The sequence below is a fragment of the Centruroides sculpturatus genome, unplaced genomic scaffold, assembly GCF_000671375.1.
Source record: "Centruroides sculpturatus isolate CEXI.00-Female unplaced genomic scaffold, Cexi_2.0 scaffold48, whole genome shotgun sequence".
NCBI classification, from domain to species: domain Eukaryota; kingdom Metazoa; phylum Arthropoda; class Arachnida; order Scorpiones; family Buthidae; genus Centruroides; species Centruroides sculpturatus.
Genome location: NW_019384294.1, coordinates 871,563 through 899,096, shown reverse-complemented (window position 1 = coordinate 899,096; position 27,534 = coordinate 871,563). Strand labels below are relative to the sequence as shown.

The 27,534-nt window shown below is 26.4% G+C and overlaps 1 protein-coding gene across 1 annotated transcript in view; it reads left to right on the top strand.

Annotated features, from left to right (window-relative positions):
- Positions 1-727: 727 nt before the first annotated feature.
- The window catches only part of LOC111619797 (Down syndrome cell adhesion molecule homolog), a 120,707-nt gene continuing 93,900 nt past the window's right edge, over positions 728-27,534 (top strand). Inside the window, exon 1 of the mRNA XM_023361643.1 lies at positions 728-1,040. Coding sequence (XP_023217411.1) covers positions 944-1,040 — 97 coding nt within the window. The 5' untranslated portion in view covers positions 728-943. The remainder of the gene's footprint in view (positions 1,041-27,534) is intronic.

Below are 27,534 nucleotides of genomic sequence, written 5' to 3'. Positions count from 1 at the left end.
AAAAGGAAATAATTCTGAGATATTATCATCAATTTAACCATAATTTTTTATTTATAATTTAAATATAGAATACATTGTACATGAAAAGATAAATTTATGTTTAATGCTAGATTTGTCTCTTATCTGCTCTTAAGAGGAAATTTATGATTATAAACTATAAATTAATGGATATATAGCATGTTAGAGAGCTATTCATTGTTAATAGAGGTATAGCATGTTGGAATCAATCGCATATTACTATGAAAATTGTTAAATAGGCTTTCCACATTTTGTTAAATTGCTAAAGTTTTATTTAATAAAAACAAGGAACTGATCTTTGTGTAAATTATTTTTTACAAGAACATAAAGTACATAAGTTAGTATTATAAAATATTATATAAGATGTAACGCGTTAAATTTGTAAATATTGCAAGAAAGATTAAATTCATACATGCAAATTTTATTAATATAACAAGAAAAGAAGTGTAACTTTGTAATCTTTCACCATTTTTTCCCCTATTTTTCTTTAACTTAAGAAGGAAAAAAAGAAAAATAATTAAATTCTATCGTTATTTTTCGAATAGAAGAAGTGTATAAAGTTTTAATGTCCAGTTTAACATAGCTGACCGCCATAATTCTGTAGACATCACGTGTTGGGTGATGACGGCCTGACACATCTAGACGTAAAGACGAGAGCGCCTGCGTATGTCTGCTCCATCTAGTGGGAATCAAGCTATCCAGACGAAGCTGCCGTTAACACACAACCTGCTCTCCATCCCAGTCTGAGAGTTGTACATGATCGAATAAGATTCTTTAACATATAGTGGAATATTCTTAAAAGTGTTCGTTCACATAATTAATCGTACACAAAGACGTTTGTGTCTTCGACATATAGGACTTCGTATATCCTATTTATAAACCTCATGCCCTGTGTTACTAGTCAGCTGATTTGGTCTATGACACCATGAGAACGATTTTAAGTTCTCTTTCTCCTGGACTTATTCTCTTAACCTTTAGATGGATGTGTCTTGTGGCTGAAAATATCAGCACACCTCTCGAAGGTAAGATTTAATTCTGTGGTTGTTTAATCAATAAATATTCTGACATTAAATAAATCTGAAGAGTCGTATCTAATTTCACGTTTAACTATCAGAAAAATTGTATGGATATATACGCAATTTATTTATTATCACTCGGCATCAATTTCTTTGTTAATTTATTATGACGTTTAGTTTATTGAGGCTTGTGTTTACTTGTTGACTTTTATCGTTTCAACAATATAATAATGGGACTAAACTCATTTATAAAAGTAATTTTAACATCTCACTCGAAAATTTCAACAATATTTCAAATGTATATTTTAGCGTATAGATGATGATAAGTAAGGGAAAGTTTATCATATTTTTCAAAGACATTTTCATATATAAAATTCGGAAGCATTTCTATATTATACTCATATTCAGAGTGGTTATCCATGCAGCATCTCTTGTATAAGAAGATGACAGTTTTTCATCTTCAGGTATTTTCGCAGACAGCATTTTATCTTAGCCAGTTTTCAACTGTAAGTAGTACTTAAGTTGAAAGTATGTGGGAAACATGAATCTTCATTTAAAAAGGTGAGAAAAGTGCTTGAAGCAAATTGCATTCAAAGCAATTTTTACAGTATCGGAATGTGTTTAGAAAATTGCTTTTGATGTTGCTTTCTAATGATTTCGTGTGATTTATATATATTTTTTTCTAGTAGTTGAATGTTTTAAACGGTTGTTTAATCAATTTTACAATATATATATATTTTTAAAATTTTTGTTTTCATCAGGAAACATCCCCAAACTCAGTCTAATGGAAGAGAGTTTTTATAGCATGAAATTAGTAAAATAAAATTCCAACAAAGATAAATAATTAAAATTAAATTATAGAACGTTTTCCAATAAAGCTTTTGTAATTTGTGTGAAGTTTAAGACAGTAATTTGGCTTCCAACATCAGATTTACTGTCATTTGGATTGTGTCCGATAGACATTGAAGTACTTTAGATGCTTCAATCTATAGCAAATTTTTATTTGTTTTTCAATAGTTTTGGGAGAGAAAAAGCCGTACAAAATCCTGTTTAATTATAAGTAGCTAGTGGAAATTATTAATTTTTCTTTGTTTTAGTTACACTTAATTGAATACAGGAAACGTTATGATAGCAACGATAGTTTATTCATATCAATCATGTCTTCGGGATCTAAGGAAGGAAAAAAAAAGGATTGATGGTCACATAGGAAGCTTTAACATCCCTAATAAGTGGTGCTGGATATTTATAAGAGAACATATGGATGAAATCATCGCAAGTTACTATAAAAAACCTACACTAAAATATAGGAAAACTGGAAAAACGTGAATTGTAGTCACGCGTAAAGTTTTACCGNAGATACATTCTATATAAATTATTTTATACAAGATGTTTAAAATGTATTAATAAATATTTAACATTCCGATAGTCTGTAAAACGATTTCTATTTAAAAAAAAATTATTTTTAGAAAAACATTTTAAAATATTAAATAACAAAGTTAATGCTACTACACGACGTTTCTTAATTAATAACGACATCTTCAAACTATCAACAACAGATTCTTGGTTAGTTTCTTTGGTGTATCAACAGAACGTATCCATTTTCGATCGTTTTATATACAACCCGAGCATGAGGATGCATTTAAGGACTTCATTAACTAAACTACAGACGAAAATGATCTTTAAATACATTTTAATATGAGAAAATTACCAGTTCGAAAAGCGAAAGATAATCTGCCTCGAGTAGAATAATGTTAAACAACATAGGAATCCCTATAATGGATGATAATCTATGTCGATTCAGCACGACCCTTAAGGCATCCACTCCACTTTGCTGTACGTGACTTAACATAGAAAATTTCAAACCGGTATCACTAGATAAATATACTGCAAATAAAAGGACTATGATATTAAAGGACATTGTTGGAGAAACATTGACCGCTCTAAGTTGGCCTGAGAGCTATGATCCATGATTTGTTTTATCCGTTGTCAAAAAAGACGTGATTTCGTCTGATCATCAGCTTTCTTTCAGTTCTTAGCTAAAAGGAATCAAGGGATTTTATGTGCTATTCAAGCGACACATGTTTATAAAATATTCAGCACATATATTCTCACATCTATCATTGTGGCAGTAGCCAGATTTTCCCCCTATTTTTGATCTAAATTCTTATTTCTTTATATCTTTAAAATATAAAAATGAAAAGAATTTGATTGTTTTCTTTATATATATACTTTTTCTTCTTTCCTTATCTTTAAAAAAGAAAAAAAATTTGAATTTCATACGTAACTTCAGCTTATTAAATTCATCCAGATGAACAATGTATATAAACCATTCACGATCGATATTTGTAAATTAAAAATTCTTTAAAAATTTAAATTAGTTGATGTTTTAAATATAATTAACATGCATTCTCATTAACGTGGCCAACTTAATGAGAATTTTAAGTATCCCTGATCTTGATTTTATCTTTTACAAGAATTTCTACTGCATTAAATAATTTACAATTCAACAAAAAACATTATATACACACATATATATGCGTGTATATATATATTTATTACTTTAATAGTCCTTATAATATTTAAATTTATTCGAAGAAGATTAAATATTTAATTTTTAAATTAAAAAATATACGGGTTTATGTCACGAAAATTAAATACTGTTGGATTTTCTTCATTATATTAGGGTAAGAAATAGGATACGTTTAGAGTTCCCTCATCCGAGCATAAACAGGATAGCAAAGAAGATTGAAGCATTCCATCTTCTTCGACCTTGTCTAATGACCACTGCTAAAAGCTTCATTGCCTTCATTGGCGCCATATTGTCCGCTATCTTCGCAATAAAACAATCATTTCTATCATCCTATATCACAACTAATTGTTAATTTATTATAGACGAGTTAATCATTATCAACTCTCTCTTATATCCTACTTCATTTTGAATAATAATAATTATAATATTAATAAATCTTCGTAATTAATATTATCAAAATTTAAATTTACTTTTTCTTCCAATTTTAATGATGTTTTATGGGTGTTAAATACTATAAAAGTGACAATTTAAGCCATTTATAGGGAGTATAATGTATAGTTTTTACGAGATGTAACAAAAGCTTTATATAAATTTTATAGGGGAACGGTTGTATAGAAAATAAAGAAAATTAAATCAGAAATGTCGTGGATCTTTGGAAAATAAAATGGAGTTCAAGTATATGGAAATTTAAAATATAAAATAAGATAAAATAACACGATTTGGTAGAGAGATTTTCCAATGGAGAAAAGACAATTTGATGCTGATGATAAAATATGCAAGAATTTGTAAAAGATTTTACAGTAANTTTATATATATATATATACATATAAAATTAAAAGTTACAGATGTTTGTGGAAGAGGAAACTGCACAAAATCGTTGCTAGGAAGAGTGAAGTATCATTTGTCAATCGAGAAAATTACATAATATAATGATTATTCAGATTGACTGATCATTTTTCATTGATGGAAAAGTAGTAGTTTGTTTACAGAGTAAAGGAAAATGATACATACGTACGACATACAAAATATAATTTCGATAATACTAACATTAATTTTTGAAAGGCGACAAACATCAAATTTTGTCTTTTGTTATTATTATATTTTTTTTTCTAAACAAAACTTAGTGCATTTGTCAGATTAAATGAACGATAAGAGTAAGAGTAAGAGTTTAGTAAAGCTACATCAACGGTTTTACTAGAATACCTGTCAGCAACCGAGTGTCAAAATGATTTAGAACAGGTGATGTTGCAAACAATGAAATTCATTGTGTCGTTTTATCTATTGGACTAGTTATGTTGTCCGCTTTTATCAACTAATGTGTTGTGTGTGTATGTGTGTGGTATATAAGTCTAAGCAGAAATGTAACGACATGTTTGCTATTTTAGGTTAGAAACATAAAAAAATGAAAACTGATCTATGATGGTTATATATATAGAAAGGAGAATTCGGGCGGTTTAAGCTAGTTTAGATGCACGCAAACTTAACTTTTAACTTTACATTTTCCTCAAATGCCAAAATAAATTTTTAAAAAATAAATGTTTTTTTTTTAAATTTCTAATTTAATAAACCTTTAGCCTAATTAACTTTACTGTTCAAGTTTTTTTTATAATTAATGTAATTGATCTGCAAAGTTTCTTTATAGTAAGAGCGCTTGTTTAATGTGATTAATGATATTTTTCCGATTTTGATACGAGATGAAATCTCATCCGACGTTAGATCTATGCCAGTAATAGCAATTAGTCTCGACACAGGGACCCTCGTTAATCCAGCAAAACCCTTTTAGTTCTCATAGACTCCCCTTATCGATTGTTAGATCCTAGTGTCTAGCTATTGTCCGCAGACATCTTGACTAATAGCAGCGGAATAAAGGCGTCAATCCCTTAATCGCCTACATATGTTGTATCCTTTTATTCATGCAGTATGTAGGCTAATTTTATAAAAATGTGCGCCTACAAAAATAAAACAAAAACTTTAAAAAAAATTTTCTAAAAATTACCCTTAAGGTATTCCATCCTATCACTTAACAATGATAAAATTTACGTTTTATGGATTATATAAATGCTTTTAATTATTAATGAAATTATTTATTACGTAGCTTCGGGTTATTTTTTTTTTATTTTATTAAATATTTTTTAAGGATATTTTCGTTTATTAATATATTTAAAGCGAGATTTACGACGTTAGGTTATATTTTTCGGGGGGGAAAAATAAATAAGATTTTTATTTAATTTTGTGGGCGTATTAAAATAAACAATAAGAAAACAAAATTTTTTACGAGCAATGAAGCTTTGTGCTGTATAACCATCTGTTATTGAACTGAGATATTCTTCTAATGGTTGTAAGGTAGTTAAGGTGGGACAAAGGGATTTGTCGCTTACCCTAACGGCAATTTAACCTTAAAATTTACAGCTGGAATTTGTCGACGTTGAAAAATAGTAGTGTGATCTTCGAAAAGAAAGAAAAAGGAAATATATATATATATATATATATATAAAAGAATAAAGTACAATTGTAAGACGTGTATCGGAATAAAACGATTTGACTTTCAGCTTGACTTATGGCTGAGAAAAACCTGCTGTTCAGAAAGACAATTGCTACACACTTCTATAATGTGTTGAGACAAGAGATATTTACTGATGCATCCCATGTTGTTTCACTAACTTTTCACACTACAACAGAATTTTTCTACACTTCAGTAATTTTAATTTTCAAATTTATCGATTTTTCCACCCATTAAAATTATAAATTTACTCTTTTAATACTCCTCTTCTTCTTCTTAATAAATGATACACTAGCGATTTATATAATATATATTTGTTGCTTTTTTTTTATTAACGTAATTTTTTTCTCCGCATAAGAAAACGTGAATCTATGAGTTATAAAGGAACTTAGCTATCTTTCTAATCGAACTCTATGGCTCCAGTTTCTTCACGGTGTCTGGATGTTTGACGTTCTTAATTCGATTGCTATTCTTATAGTATAGCTTGAGCAGGTGTTGGATGTCTTGACGTGAAGTTAGCGTTTTGTATCTCAACTTTGTTATTTTTCAACCTTTATTCGATCAAAGAATTTGATAACAAGAAAGCGATGAAAAATTGTTCAACTCTTTCACGTCAGATAATCCTAGGAAAAAAAGTAACTATGAAATATAATCTTTCATACATAAATTATGCATTTTCAATATTTTATTATTATTATTACTATAATTTAAATGAATTTAAAAATATATAAAAAGTTTAGAAAGAAAATTATACGATTAAAAAAAGCATTTTATGCGTTTTTTAATATCATTTTTCAAAGCCATTCATCCGTGAGTGATGTTAAATTTCATACACAAAAAAGATAAATTAATTAACGATAAGCGTGATTAATTATTCGAAAAGACAAATAATAAAAATTTAAGTAATTTTTTCCGCAATATAAATTATTATAATAGTTTTTTTTTTAAACTCAAAACATTTTTTGTGGCTAAAATATTTTCTGCAAACATATTTTTTGAGCTCAGATACGTTATAAATTAGCCGCAATTCTTCTAACTTAATAATCTTGAATTTATATTCTTACATGAAGGATAATATATTATATATATTATAAAAATATTCTTAAATATTCTAAAAGACGGTATAAAATTAAAGAAATACAATATTGTAATTTAGAAATTTAGCTTTAACATTTTTAAAGAAGATTGTATTGTTTCTACTGCAAATGTTAGTCGCAATTCTTTTTAAAAATAGTTAAAGTTGTCAGGAAAATGTGGCAATTATCAGAAATTTAAGTTAATTTTTAAAATAAAATTGTCAATTTGGTTAGAAATGCCAAACAAATGTATGAGAAAGGGAAAGAAGTTTGATGGCATCGTTTACCTTACTCCATTATCAAACACAAACATTAACTATTGTAGACAATCGATACTCAGTAAAATGCTTAAAAATTATGTAGGTAGACGATAGGAAATGCTATTATTCGACTGAAGATGACCATCTAAGAGACAATGGCAAGACTTATCACCACGTTCACATATATCTAACGGTTTTTAGATGAGCTCTGTAATAGTGTTGTTCTTTGCTTCTATTCATTCTTTTTTCACAATTCGCTGGGGATGCATTAAGTATTGGGTATTTTTCTAAGATAGTGCGAATGCAACTAACAGTATTGACAACAGGAAATCGCATTTCGAAGCTTTAGTGAACAATTACATTCTCGTGGGAAAAGAGATGAGTGTAAAGAGAGTTAAATAGTGATTTCTAAAATAGTTTTCCTTACCAGAGAAAATTGTGACCCTTCTGTTAGTTGAATGATTATCTGTAAAATGCTATATATACGAGAATAATGATCTAACAACAGTCTCCAGTGATATATATATATGGATAATGTTAAACGTATATTTAAATGGTTTTCAAATTATATTCTTTAATGATTCTACTTTAATGGAAGCTTCCATGTTTATAAATGTATAAATAAATTATAACTTACTTAAAACTTTATTAATTTAAATAATTTTTAATAGATATTTTAAGAATTTTTTAACATTATTCTGCCTTCGAATTTTAAGAAAACTGCGATTTCTTTCACGAAATATATATTTTATCAGCATAAATTTCTATATATGTATATTCTTTTTTAAAATTTAAGTCGTTCTAATAGTAAGTTTTAGATTCTGAATTTTTTTATATGAAAAAATTTCAAGTTAAATGGGAAAAATTTTATAGTTGATATGCCGAAAAGAAAGTTGTGAGATAGATAAAAGTAGGTCTACTTAATGTCTGATAAAATATTCGAATATTTAGTTTAAATCTTTAGAGGCTTGAATATTTTAGCTTATTTTACTATTAAGTTTCATCAAAACTTTATACATTCTTTGAACTTTTATTTTGGATTTCGAATTTAATGAAAAACATCTTCGGGGTATATACATTCTGAAGATGTTTTTTAAGAATTAATGATACTTATCATTATATACCTATATACAGTATATATACATACATATATATAATAACAAGTATCTTTAACTCTCGATAGTATTTATAGGAATATAAATAAATTACGTACAGCACTTATGTAAATATACACTAACGCAAGGACCGATTTAATTTCCTAATTTATTGTCTTAGTAAATCGATACTTTAAAAATATATAAATATGAACGGAATACATATACAGCATTTCAAAAGAAAACAAGTAGGAAAATAATAAAAAATAGATTCTTTTAGTTTACTCAATTTGTTTCCTATGTGTATTAATGTTTACAGAAACAGAATTCAATAGGCATGATATATTTTACATGATAAGTGATGAAGTATTTTTCAATAATTGAAACAATGCTATTGTATAAATGCATTTCTTATAGTTAAAAACAAGAAAAATCATTTTATATAAGTTAAAAATGTTCTGTTTGATCAATGTTGCAGCCCAGCGGCTGCAACATTGATCAAACAGAATCCTGTATGTAGGGGTTGGGTATGAGTAATGTCGAGACCTCTTTGTAGCATGCGTGGACCTGTTATATTTTTAGGTCTATTTTCGATGTGAAAACTTTTTATAAATGAAGAACCTAACACTTTTTGCACGTTAAAGTAAAGTAAATTCAATTATACAGAGCGTTATCTGATTAATAGCGTAACAAATCGGATAATACAGAATTATCTTCCTTGCATGCTTTGATAACAAAATATATATTCTAGAACAAGATAAATCAGCATAGGCCTAAATTATCTTCTATAAAAAAAAAGATAAAAAATAAAACAAGAAAAATTAGCTAAATATTAAGTAAAATGAGTAGAACATGTTGACGTAAATCCTTCGAATTTGAGTTGTTTACAAAAATAGAAAATATTTTAAATTTATTTCGAAAAAACATTTATAAATATTAAATTATCGAATAAACATCGTTCTTTAAATCTTTGGAAAAAAAATGTCAAAAGAATTTTAACTTAAACATTAGTTGTAACGGAGTAAAAAAAATCAATTAACTGAACAATTTTATTGTTTGAAAATAAGAAAAAAAAGCTTTAATGTAATATTCTTTCATTACATACTTTTATATTTTCTTTAATTTTTTTTTATTTATAAAAACAAAAATAATAAGATAAAAAAAATTACCTTTAAGTAGAATAAATTTAAGTAATCGGAAGTAATTGTAGTTTAATTTTTTAGTAGTTTAAGAAGAAAGGGAAAAAAACAGAGGAATAATTTTTCCGTTCAGAATCTTACGATATCACTAATTTAAGTAAGAGATACATTATATAGTTTCTTCAGTAGCAATTAACTAAGGAGGAAATCTTTAAAAGAATCGAGCTGTTTGAATACAAAGTCTTTGGAAAACCGTTCAAAAGTCAATTGTTTTTCCTTCTTCCATTAAAAGCGTCGAAATTGTTACAATTCCCAAGAGTTAAATTACCTTAGACGTACAGGAATATAAACAAAGTTAGTTTTATTAAAGGGACAAGTTACTGTTAAAAGCTGACATCGGATATCGTTAAGTATGCAGCCAGTGTCTTATCTCATAAATTAACGCTTCTATTTTCAACGATGGAGAAAAATTTAGTACAGCTTGAACTACATTCAGTTGTACGCTTATTTCTAACTAGTTTTTTTTAAGTATATTTTTTCTTCCCTCCTTTTTTTTTAATTTCCCTTGTTTAATTTACGTGTTGTTATCTCAAGAGAAACAAATGTGATTCTCACAATGCCGTCCTGTAAATTATTCAAAAACGTATTTAATGATCTTCCAAATGCAATTTTTAACATGCGACAATTGTTTTACAAATATATCTAAACGATAAATAAATAAATTAAAATTTCCAGTTTTATATTATTAAAAAAAAATCGATTTTTAAATTTTAATATTTTCTACAATTAAAAAAATAATTTATTTTTGTTTTTTAAATTTGTAATATATTTTTTTATTATTATTAAAATCACAAATTATATAAATGAAACTAGACTGAAAAATTAATTTTAAAACAAGAAAAATATATAGAAATAACTGAAATTATGTATAAAATATGACACGTTATCCTGAATTGATTATATTCGCTATCCATTAAATTGACGTAGTTTGAATGAGGGGCGTTAAATTTAAATTTACTTGTATAAAAAAATTACTTATATATGCATAAGTTGGAAGAAGGGAGAAGGGAAAAAAATTTATTTCAAACACTATCATTATTTTCTAATCGTTAATCACTTCAAGAAATGAAATTTTGCGACAAACGACACGCTTACGGTTTTCTCATTCAAGTCAAAAGCTCCCCTCCCCCCTTTAAAGGTAACGTGATGTTCTTACAGAACAAGTAAAGTAACCCTTACTCATTTGGTGAGTAAATTCACCTGGAAAAGCATTTAATTGCATATTCATGCATTTTCGATAGGATGGATGTCGTTTCTTTGATGTTAGCCAGACCACATGGATATCTATCTAACTTTCTGCATACAAATTAGAAGGGATGTTACTAGATATCGTCCTTTGCACAATAATCACAAACTTAAGAAAGAATGAAGTAAAAGGAGGGGGGATCGTTTCAACAACTTTTGTGATAGCCAAAGTAGGGAAACATGTCGTTGTTAGATATCTGTGACTGGATGTTGTTGAATCTAATGGAACTATCTGGTAACTTAGCACTGAGTGACAACACTGATTTAGGACTTTCTAATGAAAAACTTTATACATTTAAACTACAAACTAGTACATGTTTACAACTTAACTTATTTTATAAAAATTTCAAGTTACATAATAACGATAAATAAAAATCATTTTAAAACGTGAGAAATTCATTATTTCTTAATAAAAAAATATATAAATAAATATAAATTACACATAATGTGTAGAAAATAATTATTTTTATAACAATAAAATTAATTGATTAATCAGATTTAAATTTTAATGCATGTATAAAACAGGAAGAACACGATTTTAAAATTAATCCGGAAAAATATAAAATGTTATTAAATTAATTTCTACAGTTAATTTTTATTTTCCTGTAAAAATTTAAGAGAGAGAGAGAAAAAAAAAAACACCTTACCTTTGCATCGTATAAAGTTCAATTTGTATCAAAAGGTAAACCTCAAGAGCATTCAATTAAAACATAGTAAATCCATGTTAGCCTCTTGAGAGATGTAGGACTCGTCCAGCCACAACATAGTGTTCTTGGTGGTAAGAAGGATCAATACTAGAATAGAAACAGTTTAAATTTTACTAAGCGGAGAGAGTTTCGAGTGGCATTGCCTTACGTTAGAGGAAAAGAGACGTTTTGAAATTCGATAGCAGGTGTCACTCTAGAAAAATTCAGTGACAGTTAAGAAGATGGTGGTTTATAAAGAACCATCGATATTCAATATATCTTTTGTACATGCTGTAAAAATGCCTCATCTTATATTCCACAATGCCATTCTTAATTTACAACATTTATATTTAAATAAGATACGTTACCAGACAAGAAAATATATATAGAAATTTAATATTAAATAATTTATAACTTTAATAACTATATTTCGTATGTAAAGAGAGGGAGAGAGGGAGAGAGAGGAAAGAGAGATCATTTTATAATTTACATACAAAGAAAAATGTAAAATATTTGTTAGTCTGTAATTATTGTAATGGAAATCACTGAAGCGTATCTTTATAAACAAGGTTTTCCTATTATTAATTTAACAATATATATACATACATATAATGTTGTAAATCTTATACATTATATCAAAACCTATCCAAAGTAAATTGAAATATTATTAATAATTACTCACGTTATTCATATACAGAATTTATTGATGTAATTCGTTAAAATGTTAGTAAACTCATATTGCTTTAAGGACTGTTGACAGATGTACAATGCCAGATGTTGCAAGATATGTCCCACACTTTACTACGTTACGATCAACTGTAATGAATGTATCCCCATTAAAACTTTATTATAATCATACCTGCTTAGATAACCAATAAATATTTTAATGTTTATAACGAAAAAAATTGTTTAAAATATTGAAAAAAAAAACTTTAATTTTTGTTTCAAATTATATTCTAAATTAAAAATTCTCTTGCTTCTAATGAACATTAACTTATAAAATTAGAAACGTGGTCTATCTTTCTAATGTTACAAGTTAATTCTTATAATTCTAATTACGTTAAAACTATATTCTAATGAACGAATTAAAATGTTAATTGTAAATGTGTATAATTGAACATGTTTATTGTTCAAATATTAGATAAAATTGCATGTTAGAAAATTTAATTTATAAAATTATAATATCTAAATCTTTATAAATCTATAATTATTATTCGCTTTTAAGTATTATATAATCAAACAATTTTATATAACTTAATTTATTATTTAAAAAAAAGTATAAACTCATATATAGCAATTACACAAAAAACTATGGCCTTTAGATTATTTTAAATAAATATAATTAAAATAAAACATTTTTAATAATTTTCTCTAATTTTTTTAGCTATTAAATAAATCAGATATCGTACGTCTGTTTGTCTATACTTCAGAGTTATTCGGAATCTAAAAAATTAGACTGATAGTTTTTGATATGAAAAAATCAATAAATTCCATTAGTTATATAAATAAAATTTATGTAGCTGGATATAAGTGAAATTATAATTTTAATCACATAAAATAAAAAAAATTACATTAATTATAAACAATTTATATATGCATTTTACTTAATATTAAATCTGAAATTAATTTCTACTGATATAAATTATTTTAATTTTATTTTATTAAACATAAAAAAAAATATTTTATTTTCCTTTCTTGTTTAAAAATTATATGATTAATTTAAAAAAAAATAAATAAAAATAATTATTTTACATTCATAATAATGAATTTGTTAAGTAATTAGCATCATTATTTTTAAAATTAAATTTAGAAAAAAACATTGAAATTATTTCAAATTTAAAATAATTACCAGCAATAAAAAAATTTAGCAAAATTTTTAGTGATTTATGTTAAATTAAATAATTTTTTTAGAAAAATTCGAGGTGAAAAACTTACAATCTTCATTAAGTAGCTTGTTATTTTCGGATTTAAAGCATTTAAAAATGAGAATTAAAAAAAAATATATATAGGCCTATATATTTACTAACTTCATTTATTAAAATTTAAAATTATTTTATAATTAAAATATAAAATTTCTATCAAACTATTTAAATCTTTAAGCGAAACAGTAATGATCATTACTGATGTTAAAGATAAGAAAATTTTAATGTTTATTAAAATTACCAATAATAAATAATAATAATATCGTATAAAATCTTATTATAATTTAATTTAAGAAAGTAATTCTTTTATTTTTATTTATTTATTTAATTTTCTATAGGGGGAAAAATGTTTTCTTTGAAAATATCACTAACATAGTTACGGCTTCAGCGATGGTTTTTATTTATAAAATATTCATTTTTTAAACGTTAAAACTATAAGAAAAATAATAATAAAAAATTTATTTGTTGAAAAATATAATTTATTTTTTTAAAAAAATTATTTTATAAATCATTTTGATAGACTCAAGTTGTCACTTAAGTACTCTGTTATGAGCATTATTATTATTATTATTATTATTGCAAACTCAGATCTTATTTATAAAAATTCGAAATCAAATAAGGATGATATAATTATTCGGTTTATTATTTGTTCAATGTAGGAGTATATTGGAACTCTTCATAGAAAGCTGCAGTAGGAAATTAAATTCCTGCAATGCGTTCTCTGTGATAAATTGAATAACACCACTCAAACCAGTAGGTACCTCAACTGACTTTCCTAATATCCTGACTTCCACTTTCCCAACACCTACAGGCGGATTTAGACGATAATTTATCCTGTCATATAGGGAGAAAAGATTTCTAGTGTACTTCTTGTCAAATCTTCTTGGTACATAATTGCGTGTGCATCCGTTGAGGTGTAGTCTTTTCTCGAGGCGAGTTTAACAGACAAGTTGAACCATTAAGAAACATATTTCTCTATTAGTTACTAGTAACCACTGATTTAAAGAAGCCCTTCTGGGTATTATGATTTAAGAGAAAAGCCCAACTCATTAGAATCTTTAAAAAGTATAGAGATGCATGAAAGAGAAAGGGAGGAGAAAAAATTTGATGATGATTTTGTGAGGGTTGTAAGAATGTCATTCAAATATACAGATTTGTGAGTGATTGCACTGACAATGGCAGGCTCATCGTACCAATTAACAGGTAGACGAAGACGTTTTGTCATATCCTCTAGGGACATGTCCTTGTCATGTACAGGCAAGAAACGACACACTAGGAGGCATTGGTGATTTTAACGTTGCAAAGCCTCTACTAGTTTCCTGACCTCGTTACTGCGGTGCCTCCAACCAGGATACATGGCTAGACTCCTTCGTTCCTAATGACGCAGATCGATAATAAACTATAGGTCGTGTTTCACTGATGACATAGCTTTCCTCTTCCTCTTTCCGTTTTCGGATCTTATTCTCTGATAAGTTAACGCTGTTCCTCAATATCGTTGTTAAAATGTGCATCTTCATTTGCGGAAGTAAGCATTGCCCCAGTGAAGACTCTCTCTTTATTCTTCGATGTGAGACGTCAGGTTGGAAATTTATTCAGGAAATTGATAAAAATACATTCAATTTTTTCCTCCCTCTACATTTTTTTCAAAGATCCATTTTAAAGGAGCCTTAAAAATAACTTGTAAGAATTTGAAATAACATTTATGTAAAAATAACGCATTTTAAATCAACGTGTCGAAATTTGTAACTTTTTGAAAATAAAAATAAAAATAAAAAATACATAAAATTCAAATCGAAATTAAAAAAATTTTTTTTCTTTTTTTTTTAAAAAAAGACAATATTTTAACACTTTTTATATTTATATAAAGTTGCAAAATATATTTAAAAAAATTTTTTTAGATATGTTCCCGTAGGTTAAACTATAGTTTTAGACAGGAAAGGAATAAAATAAAACAGGGGGAGGTGGGAAAGAAAAGGTGTTTACTATTGACTACAATCGTCTTTCCTGAACACAGTTTCATTCAGCAATAAAAGAACGAGACATGGAATCCCAAAAGACGTTGTTTTCTTAGGTAAACCTCTTCTATTTTTTTGTAAATTCTATAACGAAAAAAAAATCGGTGTCTAGAGATAAAGAAATTCATCAAGTTTGGCATTTTTTTTTGTTTTTAATTTTTGTATGTTAACAATGAATTTCAAAGATAATTGAAAAATTTCTAAACATTCTAGATTTTTCTAGATCACTACATTTCTTTTTTTTGTTTTATTATTACTATTATTTCTTTTACCAAAAATTTTTATTTTGATCTGTAAGTTTAAGAGTTTGTAAGCTATTTCATTATTGGGAGAACATATAAATTGTTTTTATTAAAATAAACAATCAGGAAAAAAATCATGGAATTTTTTCGTGTTTGTAATAAAATATTCCAATTTTTTTTATTTATTTAAATTTTGTTAAATAAAAGAATTTTTTTTAAGACAAAAATTTTAAATAAGCTGGTTAAGATTCCTATCGTAGAGAACTTTTGTATATTAGTAAAAAAGATATTTTAAAATGGCAAAAGATAGAATTGCTGAATAGTAATGTTGAAAAGTATACACGTTTTATTAGTCATACAGAAGGATTGAAAGAGATAAGAATTGAAAGAATGATAGTCAAACGTTGAACTTTAAAATACCAAAATTAATGATGATTGCTTCTACAAAAAAAAAAACAAAAAAAAATCGTTTTACAGAAAACTTTGGTTATATTTTTATAAAAAAGACTATAAAAAAATATTTAAAAATAAATATATTACTTTCTGCTTCTTCATTTTAACGCGACTTTTTAAATAAAAATACATGTGTACACATAAAACAAATATTAAAGTATTAATCATTTCTTCAAAATTTAAAATTAAAAAGTTATTATTTTTAAAAAAAAATAAAATTTCGTTTATTAATAAATCCGATAACTTTTAAAAAAATTAAATTTGGTTTTAAATTTTAAATATTTAATTTTATTGTTTTCTTTTTTTTAATTATATATTATTTTTTATTTATTTAAGTAACTTTTTAATTTATTTTATAAAATATTTTTGTTTGTGTTTTATTTTAATTCTTTTATTATGTAATTTGAGATGTTGTTATGCGTTATATAAGCTGCATTAATCAATCTGAAAATAAATAATTAATTATTTTAAGCGCTAGTAATTAAATAATAAAAATAAAAATAATTGTTATTATTACATAAAAGTTTTATATAAATTATTATTTAACATATAAACAAATGAACAAATATATAAAAAAGTTAAGACTCAAATTTACACGAGAATAAAATATATAATTTTTGTTTTTTTTTCTTTACTTTTTAAGGAAAATTAAAAAAAAAAAATAATTTTTAAATTCTTGAGCAATTTTTAATCAAATTTTTGGACAATTTTTAATTACTTAATGCAAATATTAAAGAAATTTTTCATTTTAAGTAACATTTTAATCGAATTTATAGGCAAGTTTTAATTATTTAAAGAAATTTTCAGTCAATTTTTAATTTTCTTAAGCAACTTTATTAATTATTTATTATTATACATTTATTGACTACTTTAATGTTTCTAAAAGACACAAAAATTTCAATATTTATCCAAAAAATAAGTATGAATTTACTACTGTTTTTTTTCTTAAAAAATTCACTTTTAGAACTATAGTTAAAGATAATAAATAACCATAAAATATAAAGGGTGCTCTTTATCTAAAGGATAAAATCAGAAAAAATACCTATATTTCAATAACCCTCAGCTCATTTATCATGCAACTTCTCACATTCCATACTTTATCCATAAAAAAATATATATAGATATATTTGAAATTTTCANTTTTTAAAAAATTTCTTCTAAATAATCGATGTATAGGCTTACATTGTATTAAAATTTATCTAGAATTAATTATATTATTTATAATCTTAGAAAAAAATTTTTTTAAAAAAAGAATTTTAATAATGTTTCTATTTATAATTTAAAATTTGAATATTTTTAATAGCAGTCATCAATAATAATTAAATGGTAGTTTAACATGTAAAATTAGCAATAATAGAAGAATTTTTTAGATAATTTTTTTTAGTAACGTCAGTAGAATTTTATATTTAAATTAATACTTTATAATTATAGTAAAAGTTTTGAATTTATTGTTGATAAATGGCATCAATTCTTCATAAGTATCTAGAGAGAAATAAGGGAGAGAGAGAGAGAGAGAGAGGAAGGGAGCAAAAATAGAAGATGATAACAAGAATGAACAAATAGCAGATGAATCTAACCATTTCCGAGATGAGTTAGAGTGGCAAAACTTTGTATTCTAGGTTTTTTGGATCAGTGAGTTGAGAAAATTCGATTTTTGAAATCTGACGTCATCCTTAAGATCAAATGCCAAAGGCGTTGTATATAGGATAGCTAAAGGCAAGCTTGCTTTTAGTGTACCTCTCCCTACAAGAGGAGTCTCTGCATTAAACTAGTATTATATAAATTTTTTGCCTTTATTCAATTGAACTATAAGTTTAAGAGGATTTCAAATTCAAACTGGAGTAAGTAATGGAAACCTTCTTTTCGACAGAATGTTGAATTTCGAATGTTCCACATTGACCAGGAAAACTGAGCATCTCTTTTTTCTCCTCCTATCTCTAACTATATTGAATGCAACATAGAGTCTGTAGTGTATTGAAGTAGCAACTATTCATTACCTTTGTAAAAAAAATTAGAATTTTAGAAGTTTGTAGCGAAGAAATCTTTTAAAAATAATAATAAATGGTAGATAAAAGTTAGCTATTAAATAAAATCCTAGATAAAATATTTAAAAGAATAAGAAAAGAAGACGAAAAATAAGAAAAAAATTACATTAATAATAATGCAAATCGTGGATTTTAATATGGAAAAACATTTTAATAAATTGAAAAATAATATTTAAATCAATATCAATATGACAGGAAAATATAAAAGAGATGTATTTCTTCTCACATATTGCAAACAGGCAGTTTTGAACATTTTCAGATCAGAATTTGACACCCAAAATAATGATTTCATGTCAGTGACGAAATACATATTGCTTCTATATTGTTCACAAATGTAAAGGCTTCCAGTTACAGAAAGGATGAAAAAAACTTTTTTTTTCTTTCTTTTATTCTTTAACATTTTTTCCTCACGTTAAATCAGTTATTTTTGTCTCCAGAATAGCTACACCAACCAATTTTCTATAAATAATATATTTTTTATTTACTAATTCTAATTGCCTTTTTTTAAAGCATTAAATGAATATAATAGAGAGACTAACATAAAATTCTGTAAAAATCACCTTACTAAATTAGCATTTTTTTACTTTAAAAAAATCTCTACGAAATAATTTATATGCAGTTAATGTTAGATTCAGTATAATAACTGTGCATAAATATATTTAAATACGTTATATATCGGTGTTGAATGAATATAGATGTTGACATAGAGGTGCTATAAAATGGGAAAGTCAAACCAAAATCTCTAAATTGAAGCAAAAGTTTATAACTACTTAGTTATGTCAATACTTAATGATAGAAGGACTTTAACGTAAACATGTAAAGCTAATAAGATAATACGTGGAATTGTCTGAACTATTCAACTGTATGGTTACATTGATTACATTTGCTGTAACGCAGAGAAAAGAAGGAAAAAAATTATAAACAAAATACATAGAATAAAAATTAGCAATTAAAATATGAAACAAATTCACCAATTTTTAGAACTATTCAACTGTATGGTTACATTGATTACATTTGCTGTAACGCAGAGAAAAGAAGGAAAAAAATTTTATACAAAATACATAGAATAAAATATTTATCGAATAAACAAATCAAGAACTTAGTGTGGAAACCACGTTTGACAAAATATAAACATCATGTCACTACGGTAAAGAGGAGTGATGGCTTCCAACATACCATGTGTCACCCAGATATTATAACTTGCACTCGAACTTGGTTAGTTTCGAACATTCTTTCAGCTTTATTTGATTGGGTTGTGAATTTCTTAAACTAACTGAGGTAACAAATACAGTAAAGCCTCGATTATCCGACTTCCGATTAACCGACACCTCGGTTAACCGACCGTCCTTCTCGGCAAATTTCAAATGTCCGCTAGTGATGTGGCGCTACAATATTTGGCTATGTCTTGGCTACTTTAAAATTATTTTTACGTGTTTTAGCTGGCAACACTCATTCGACCATGAAAGGGAGCCAGTATTTAAACGAGGCTTAATTTTCTAATTTTTAACGATACAATAGCNCTCCATTTTCATTGTTGATCAAAGCACTGTAGTATGCTATCTGTTCCTTTAGAGTCTCTTTCTTGGAGAATTGCATAATTGAGAAGTTATACTGTCCATTGCTTGGTTATGATTTGGATCTAGGAGTTCAAGCTCTTTCCAGAACTGCCATGCTGGTGTTTGCCATCTAGATAAAGTTAGAGTGAAGCTTGGAACCCATACTGAGTGGTACCAACAGTTCCTGAATGCCTCCAAGAATTTGTCAAATATCACTTCCTACAACTCTGGATTTGGATCCAAGCTGTGACTCCAGTTTCTTGACCAGGTTGCATAAGGCTTTCAGCTTGGCTTGCAACTACATGTAGCTATAGCCATTCTGCAAGTTGGGACTGATCAATTAACTTGCTGAGCTCTTGCAATACTGCTCTTTTTATAGTCTGATTTTCTCTGATCCATGACACTATAGCATCCCACCTCTTATGATAGTACAAAACTGCTTCTAGTCATGTCCCCTGTCAAGTAATAATTGGTACAAGTGGCAGTGCTAAAGAGTGGTTCTTGGCAGATATAGCTAGCTGCAACAAATGCCTTCTGTTTGCTGCCTTCATCCTTGAGATGAAACTGTTCAGGATGCTGTTCTTAGTGAGCATTTCTTCTGCAACTAAATGTGTAACATGTGCCCAGCATGTCATGTGGAACAATCTTGTGCACACTGGCATGAGTTTCAAAGCAGCAACATTCATATACAATGTGTCATCTGTCAAAAGTCCAACAAGTGTCTAACTCAACATTCAAAAGTTTGAGAGATGCAAACACTTCTTTGACAATGATATCTCTGTTGCACTTCTCTACAATCTGCAATCATACTAGTTTTTCCCTCTTCCTCCTTCTTCTTCCTCCTCCTCCTCTTCTTCTTCTTCTTCTCGCAACATTCGATAATAAATGTCAAAATATTTCTTAATGTTTTCTGAAAGGGTACTGGGTTCGCTAATAAACTTCATGGCTGTTCCTTAATGTTTTCATTTTTCGGGAACGACTGTAATTAACCTTCTTTTACAAGTACTCAGAAAATTCAATGTTGCTTTTTGTGAGTTTTTAGTAGAGTAGAAGTGGAATCTATTCCAGATACTTAAAAAAAAAATAGAAAAAAAGGCTATTGTAATCAAACGATTGACATTCCTCGAAGAAAAATAGCATTTCGTTAAAAACATTTTACAATTTTGGTTTTTTTTAATAGTAGTAGCTGGAATGGCACAACCTTTTTTTTTCTTAATAGCACGTAAATTCTTCTACTCTCTCAAATAGATTGAAATTAATAAAATTAGGAAAAAATTAATCTCTTTAGATATTTTAATTATTTTTCTTCTGATACGTAAAAAATTGTCTTTTATGATCATTATCGCTTTTAATAATATAGAAATACCAATTTTTTTAATTAAGTAAACCTATTGTAAAAATTCTACCTTCATAAATAGAAATCAGGCAGGGGAATGGAAAAAAATTAAAGTTTTGTAAAACAATTTTTTCCTGTGTTTTTTCTCTCCTCCTCCTCTTCCTCTTCCTCTTTTTTTTAAAAATAGGAAATCAAAGATCTTGTTACTAAAAGAAAATAAAAGCTTTGAAATCCTTCTTTATAAGAAATTAGATAGGTATGTTTCCTTTCTTTGTTAATGTGATAAGAGAAAAAGTAAATCTTTTTTCAACTTCTTTCTTCAGGCTTTGTCATTTCTGTTTTACATTCAACCTTCACAATTAGTGTTTGTTTGTCTGTGTTCAGTTCGTTAGGCAGAATGCTTCGTAGACAGCCTTAGGATTCAATTAGGACAACGTGGCTTTGGTTACAATCTGGAACTCCTCTGTTCTGACATGAAGCGACGAAATTGGTTGTAGTTGAAGAGTGCAATTTGTTCAATCTTCTATTTTTGTGCCATACATGATTAAGAACATAATGTACTTTCAATTTTCTTCTCGCCGAATATGATGTTTGTTTGAACAATAATCCTTTCTAATGACTAATCATACTTTTAGTTTTTTATTTTTGTTTGTTTTACTTTCTTATTTTTACAAATATATCTGTTAAGTAAATTTCAATTCTTGTGTAAACACAAATGAATTTTAAATCGTAATAACTTTATATAAATGGCAAAAGTAACTTTTGTCTGTTGATATAAACACATAAATATGGCAATTTTTTTTTAAAATAAATCGATTTAAAATATATTATTACATATTTTAATTAATTGAATTTAAGTTTAATTTTACATGCTAACTAAATTATAATTAATTTTTGGTACAATCTGCATATATATGACATATGTAGAAAGCTATGTGTAAATCTATATGAGTATCAGGAAATTTAGCGGTTTCTACTGTTTCTATTTTAATTAAATATTATAAATCAGTCATAATTTAATGTATACATTTTCTGAAATTTAATATTTTTATAAGATAAAATGAAGAGATTTTTATTAAGAGGTGTGTTATGTTTAGTTAAGATTTGAAAATTTTAACCTTTTTTAAAGAGGAGAACATTCTTACGTGTATAAGAACCTTTATTTTTTAATACCTGTACATATTTTAGATCATTTATACATAAATTAAGCAGTTTTTACATAGAAAAATTCCTGTAAAAATCATTCTCTGCGGCTATTTTCTTAATGAATTCAACTTCTTCAGCTGAAAATTTTTACAAGGGAAAAAAAGAAAGGAGACATTCTCAGCTATTAAAATGCTTTATTTNATCGATATATATATATATATATATTTTTTTTTCAATAAAATTTTATAAATTTATTTTAAAATGTTCTTGATAAATTAAGTAGATATTTAATACTACTTAATTTTAGTAAAATAAAATAGAATAAAATTGTTTTAATGATAAAAACTAATGAAGGTAAATTGATAAAAATTTAATAGAATTTGATAAAAATATTAATGTAAATTCGAAGCTCTTAAAATTTTTATAAAAATTAAAAGATTTATCATTATAATAAACAATTACTTTTACAATTTACAAAAGATTTTATAGGAAGAAAAATATTTCCTTGGAAACAAAAATCTTTAAATGGCAATAACCATTTTCTAGACGAATATCTAATTATGTTAGAAACCGATAAAATTTGCATAATTATTATCGACATTCGAAAAGTTTTCTAATCATAAATTAATACGAGACAAATTATATTTATATGTACATATATAAACAACAAAAAGAGTAATTTCATTATGATTTTCTTTAGATAAAAATGCATAGATTGAATAGAATGATAACAGAAAAGTGCATTACTCCTAACAATTTAATGGAGCAAAAATAAACTACTCTTTCTTGGTTAGTGACATAAACATGATTCTAACACAAGGAAGAGTACTTCAGCAAGTAAAAAGGACCCTCGAGAAAATCACCTACCAAACCTCTGATGTGACAAAGGTATATAGAATGGACAGATCGATGCTTTGGGCATTTAGACAGGAAATACGACTAAAAGCAGTCTTCTATTGCTTTTCTTATTCTGTCTTGGCTTTATTAATGGTATCTTAAAAGCTATAAGGTACAGTGATTAACTATAGCTATTTTTGTTCCGTTTGCTGCTATAGCTTTGTAAACTCATCACTATTATAGAGAAATCAAAAGAATCTTATTACAAAAAAAAGATAAAACCAGACAAAGATCATTTATTGTATAAATATATACTCTATTCTGGTTCCTTCAATTAGGAAAATAATTAAGTTAAAAATAAAGTGATCTGTGGAAATGTACGCCTAATCTACATCTCGATACGGTATATAATTAGATAGTCAATAGATTGTAATTAGATATATTTATAGTAGATATTGATATCTTATATAGATATACAGATTCGTACAGATATATGCATAAATCTATATGTATCTACGTATTGATCTTTTGTTTCTATGCATACAGATGTATGGATTTATGCATAGAATTGAACAATCAACGGCGGATGAACAGTTGATTAGAATGTCAATTGTTATCTGTCATTGAAATTATGCTTGGAAATCTAAAGCAGAATTTATAGCAGAGCATATTATATAATTGGCAAATATAGCAATTTTAAAGTTAAATACTTTTTATAATGACATTATCCTCCACACTTTCTATTAATATAAACTTTAAAGACCAACAGAAACATTAAAATCTCTCGCGTCATTTAAAAATAAAAACACCCGAAAAATTCAAGTAAATAATCAACCGAGATTTAAGAAAATTTCAGAAGCATGTAAACATTTTAATTCGAATTTCTAACTTTAATTACAAGAGTTACTTCACACACACACACACACACAACAAACATGGATACTTTTAAAGCCTTGTACTAATATTGAAGTAAGTTAATAAAGTTGTTAATAGTTAATATATATTTTTTTAAAAAGTAATCAGAAAGTTATCCAAGTGAAACCAAAGAAGCAACTTTGGTATCAAACGACTTAATTACTATCGAAAGTTGTTTAAAAGCTTTCACCATCTTTTGTCAATAGCTTCCAAACATTTTCCAATTGACACATCAAGTAGATTCGATGGATCTGGCTCACTGCCAAAATCAGAGAGGTTAGCAGCATACTCTATCTATTTTCCTTGTCCACATACATTGCCGTCGCAACTCAGCCAGCATCTTCAACTTTTTGCCATGCGTCCTCACACATTGAACAATCCTTCAATGTATAAATCATGATGCGAAGTGAAGCGTGCATGACGGTTAGCGACTTTTAAAGGGGATTCTACTGTAGTCATGGTTAGTACGGTGTGAACGGAAATGATAACAAGGATGATCTTCAGGTATAGAAGACCAATACATTTTTTAAGATCCCTTAATGTATATAAGGCTGAATTATTGAATATAAACACAGTAATCTGAATGAAAATAAGTTGTCAATGCTCCAAGGAGCGCTAAAGAGAATTTCTGTTTTTTAATATATTTTTTAAATGTATATATATATAAATATATTGATTTAAATATTTATTTTTTGTTCTTTTTTTTTAAAAAAGTATTTTTGATGTTAAGTTTAAAATTATTTAAAATCGACTTTCTTATCTTTAAAGTTGAGGTTTATTTATAAAAAACTGGAAATAGAGTTGCGTGAATATATATATATATATTTTTTTTTNATCGATATATATATATATATATATTTTTTTTTCAATAAAATTTTATAAATTTATTTTAAAATGTTCTTGATAAATTAAGTAGATATTTAATACTACTTAATTTTAGTAAAATAAAATAGAATAAAATTGTTTTAATGATAAAAACTAATGAAGGTAAATTGATAAAAATTTAATAGAATTTGATAAAAATATTAATGTAAATTCGAAGCTCTTAAAATTTTTATAAAAATTAAAAGATTTATCATTATAATAAACAATTACTTTTACAATTTACAAAAGATTTTATAGGAAGAAAAATATTTCCTTGGAAACAAAAATCTTTAAATGGCAATAACCATTTTCTAGACGAATATCTAATTATGTTAGAAACCGATAAAATTTGCATAATTATTATCGACATTCGAAAAGTTTTCTAATCATAAATTAATACGAGACAAATTATATTTATATGTACATATATAAACAACAAAAAGAGTAATTTCATTATGATTTTCTTTAGATAAAAATGCATAGATTGAATAGAATGATAACAGAAAAGTGCATTACTCCTAACAATTTAATGGAGCAAAAATAAACTACTCTTTCTTGGTTAGTGACATAAACATGATTCTAACACAAGGAAGAGTACTTCAGCAAGTAAAAAGGACCCTCGAGAAAATCACCTACCAAACCTCTGATGTGACAAAGGTATATAGAATGGACAGATCGATGCTTTGGGCATTTAGACAGGAAATACGACTAAAAGCAGTCTTCTATTGCTTTTCTTATTCTGTCTTGGCTTTATTAATGGTATCTTAAAAGCTATAAGGTACAGTGATTAACTATAGCTATTTTTGTTCCGTTTGCTGCTATAGCTTTGTAAACTCATCACTATTATAGAGAAATCAAAAGAATCTTATTACAAAAAAAAGATAAAACCAGACAAAGATCATTTATTGTATAAATATATACTCTATTCTGGTTCCTTCAATTAGGAAAATAATTAAGTTAAAAATAAAGTGATCTGTGGAAATGTACGCCTAATCTACATCTCGATACGGTATATAATTAGATAGTCAATAGATTGTAATTAGATATATTTATAGTAGATATTGATATCTTATATAGATATACAGATTCGTACAGATATATGCATAAATCTATATGTATCTACGTATTGATCTTTTGTTTCTATGCATACAGATGTATGGATTTATGCATAGAATTGAACAATCAACGGCGGATGAACAGTTGATTAGAATGTCAATTGTTATCTGTCATTGAAATTATGCTTGGAAATCTAAAGCAGAATTTATAGCAGAGCATATTATATAATTGGCAAATATAGCAATTTTAAAGTTAAATACTTATTGAGTTTTATACTATAAATGTATATAATCTCAAGCTCGATCTTCTTTTGATTTATTCGGGAATTAAGATAATAAATCTCTTATTTCTTCTATATTTATTAAATAAACCTAACAATTTTTAATCACATTTTAAATTTATTTAATTTAAAATATATGCTCTCGATCAAGAATTCAACCCCTGTACATTATACTTTTCCTGGTAACAGTAGAGTCATGCCTATGATATACGTAACTCCGTTCTGAGGAAAAATTTTGAATTAAAATTACGACTTTATTCAATATTAAATAACGCTAATTTGAATTTAAATATATATATATTTACAATTTTAAAAATCATTATTGCAAGCTAATAACACTTTTTTATTTTTAATAACATGGAATTTTTTAAAGTTGTAAAGAACTTTTTAAAGCAACTTGATCTGTAGATTTGGTTGAAATATTGAACTGGCAAAGCAACATTTCGCTAATGGGATAGTTCTTATGGAGATTCTCTTTTCTATACATCAAATCGTAATGCCATTTATTCAGAAGGGGGATGAGAATAAAAAGGAAAAAAGAATTAAAAAAAAACTAAATTAAAAGAACGAATGGAAGAAACCAATATCAAATATATCAGAAGACACGAGGAGTATTGTTCAAATTCTATTACCGAATCGTGATTAAGATTCAATAGTTGGAGAAGATATGAAAAGAGAGAAAGAATGCTTAAAGCTATAAAGGAGAAGAAGACGTAGAAAATAGTCATTAGTAGTTTTAATAGTCTAAAAGACCGAAATATATTTACCAGGTTGGATTATTACACATTTATAATACTCTTAGAAAACTAAAACTCTGAAATGTAATTGCCAAGAATGAAGTTTGTATCCTATTTAAATACAATAATCCTTAGATTGTGCTTCGAGTATCTCATTTACTGACTCAATAAGTTTTCTCTAGTCACAGATTTAGATGCAATATTCCCTAATGGGTAGACAGGTAATGAAGTAGAATCGAATCTCTTGACTACTTCTAGAGTATTTATAAATAATTCTATAATTATTACGTTAATATAATTACATTCATTTTATAGATGAAAGATTAAATTCCATCGTTTTAAAGTATTTTTCTTCGTTAAGTAATTTCAAATCTATAACTCTTTTGATGTGATAATTATAAATGGTGCTTTGTTAGCAGTAATTAAAAATATGTTTTGTACGAAATTAAATCGATCGTTTATTCGGGTTTTAAGAATTATTAATAGAAAATATTATTTAATATATA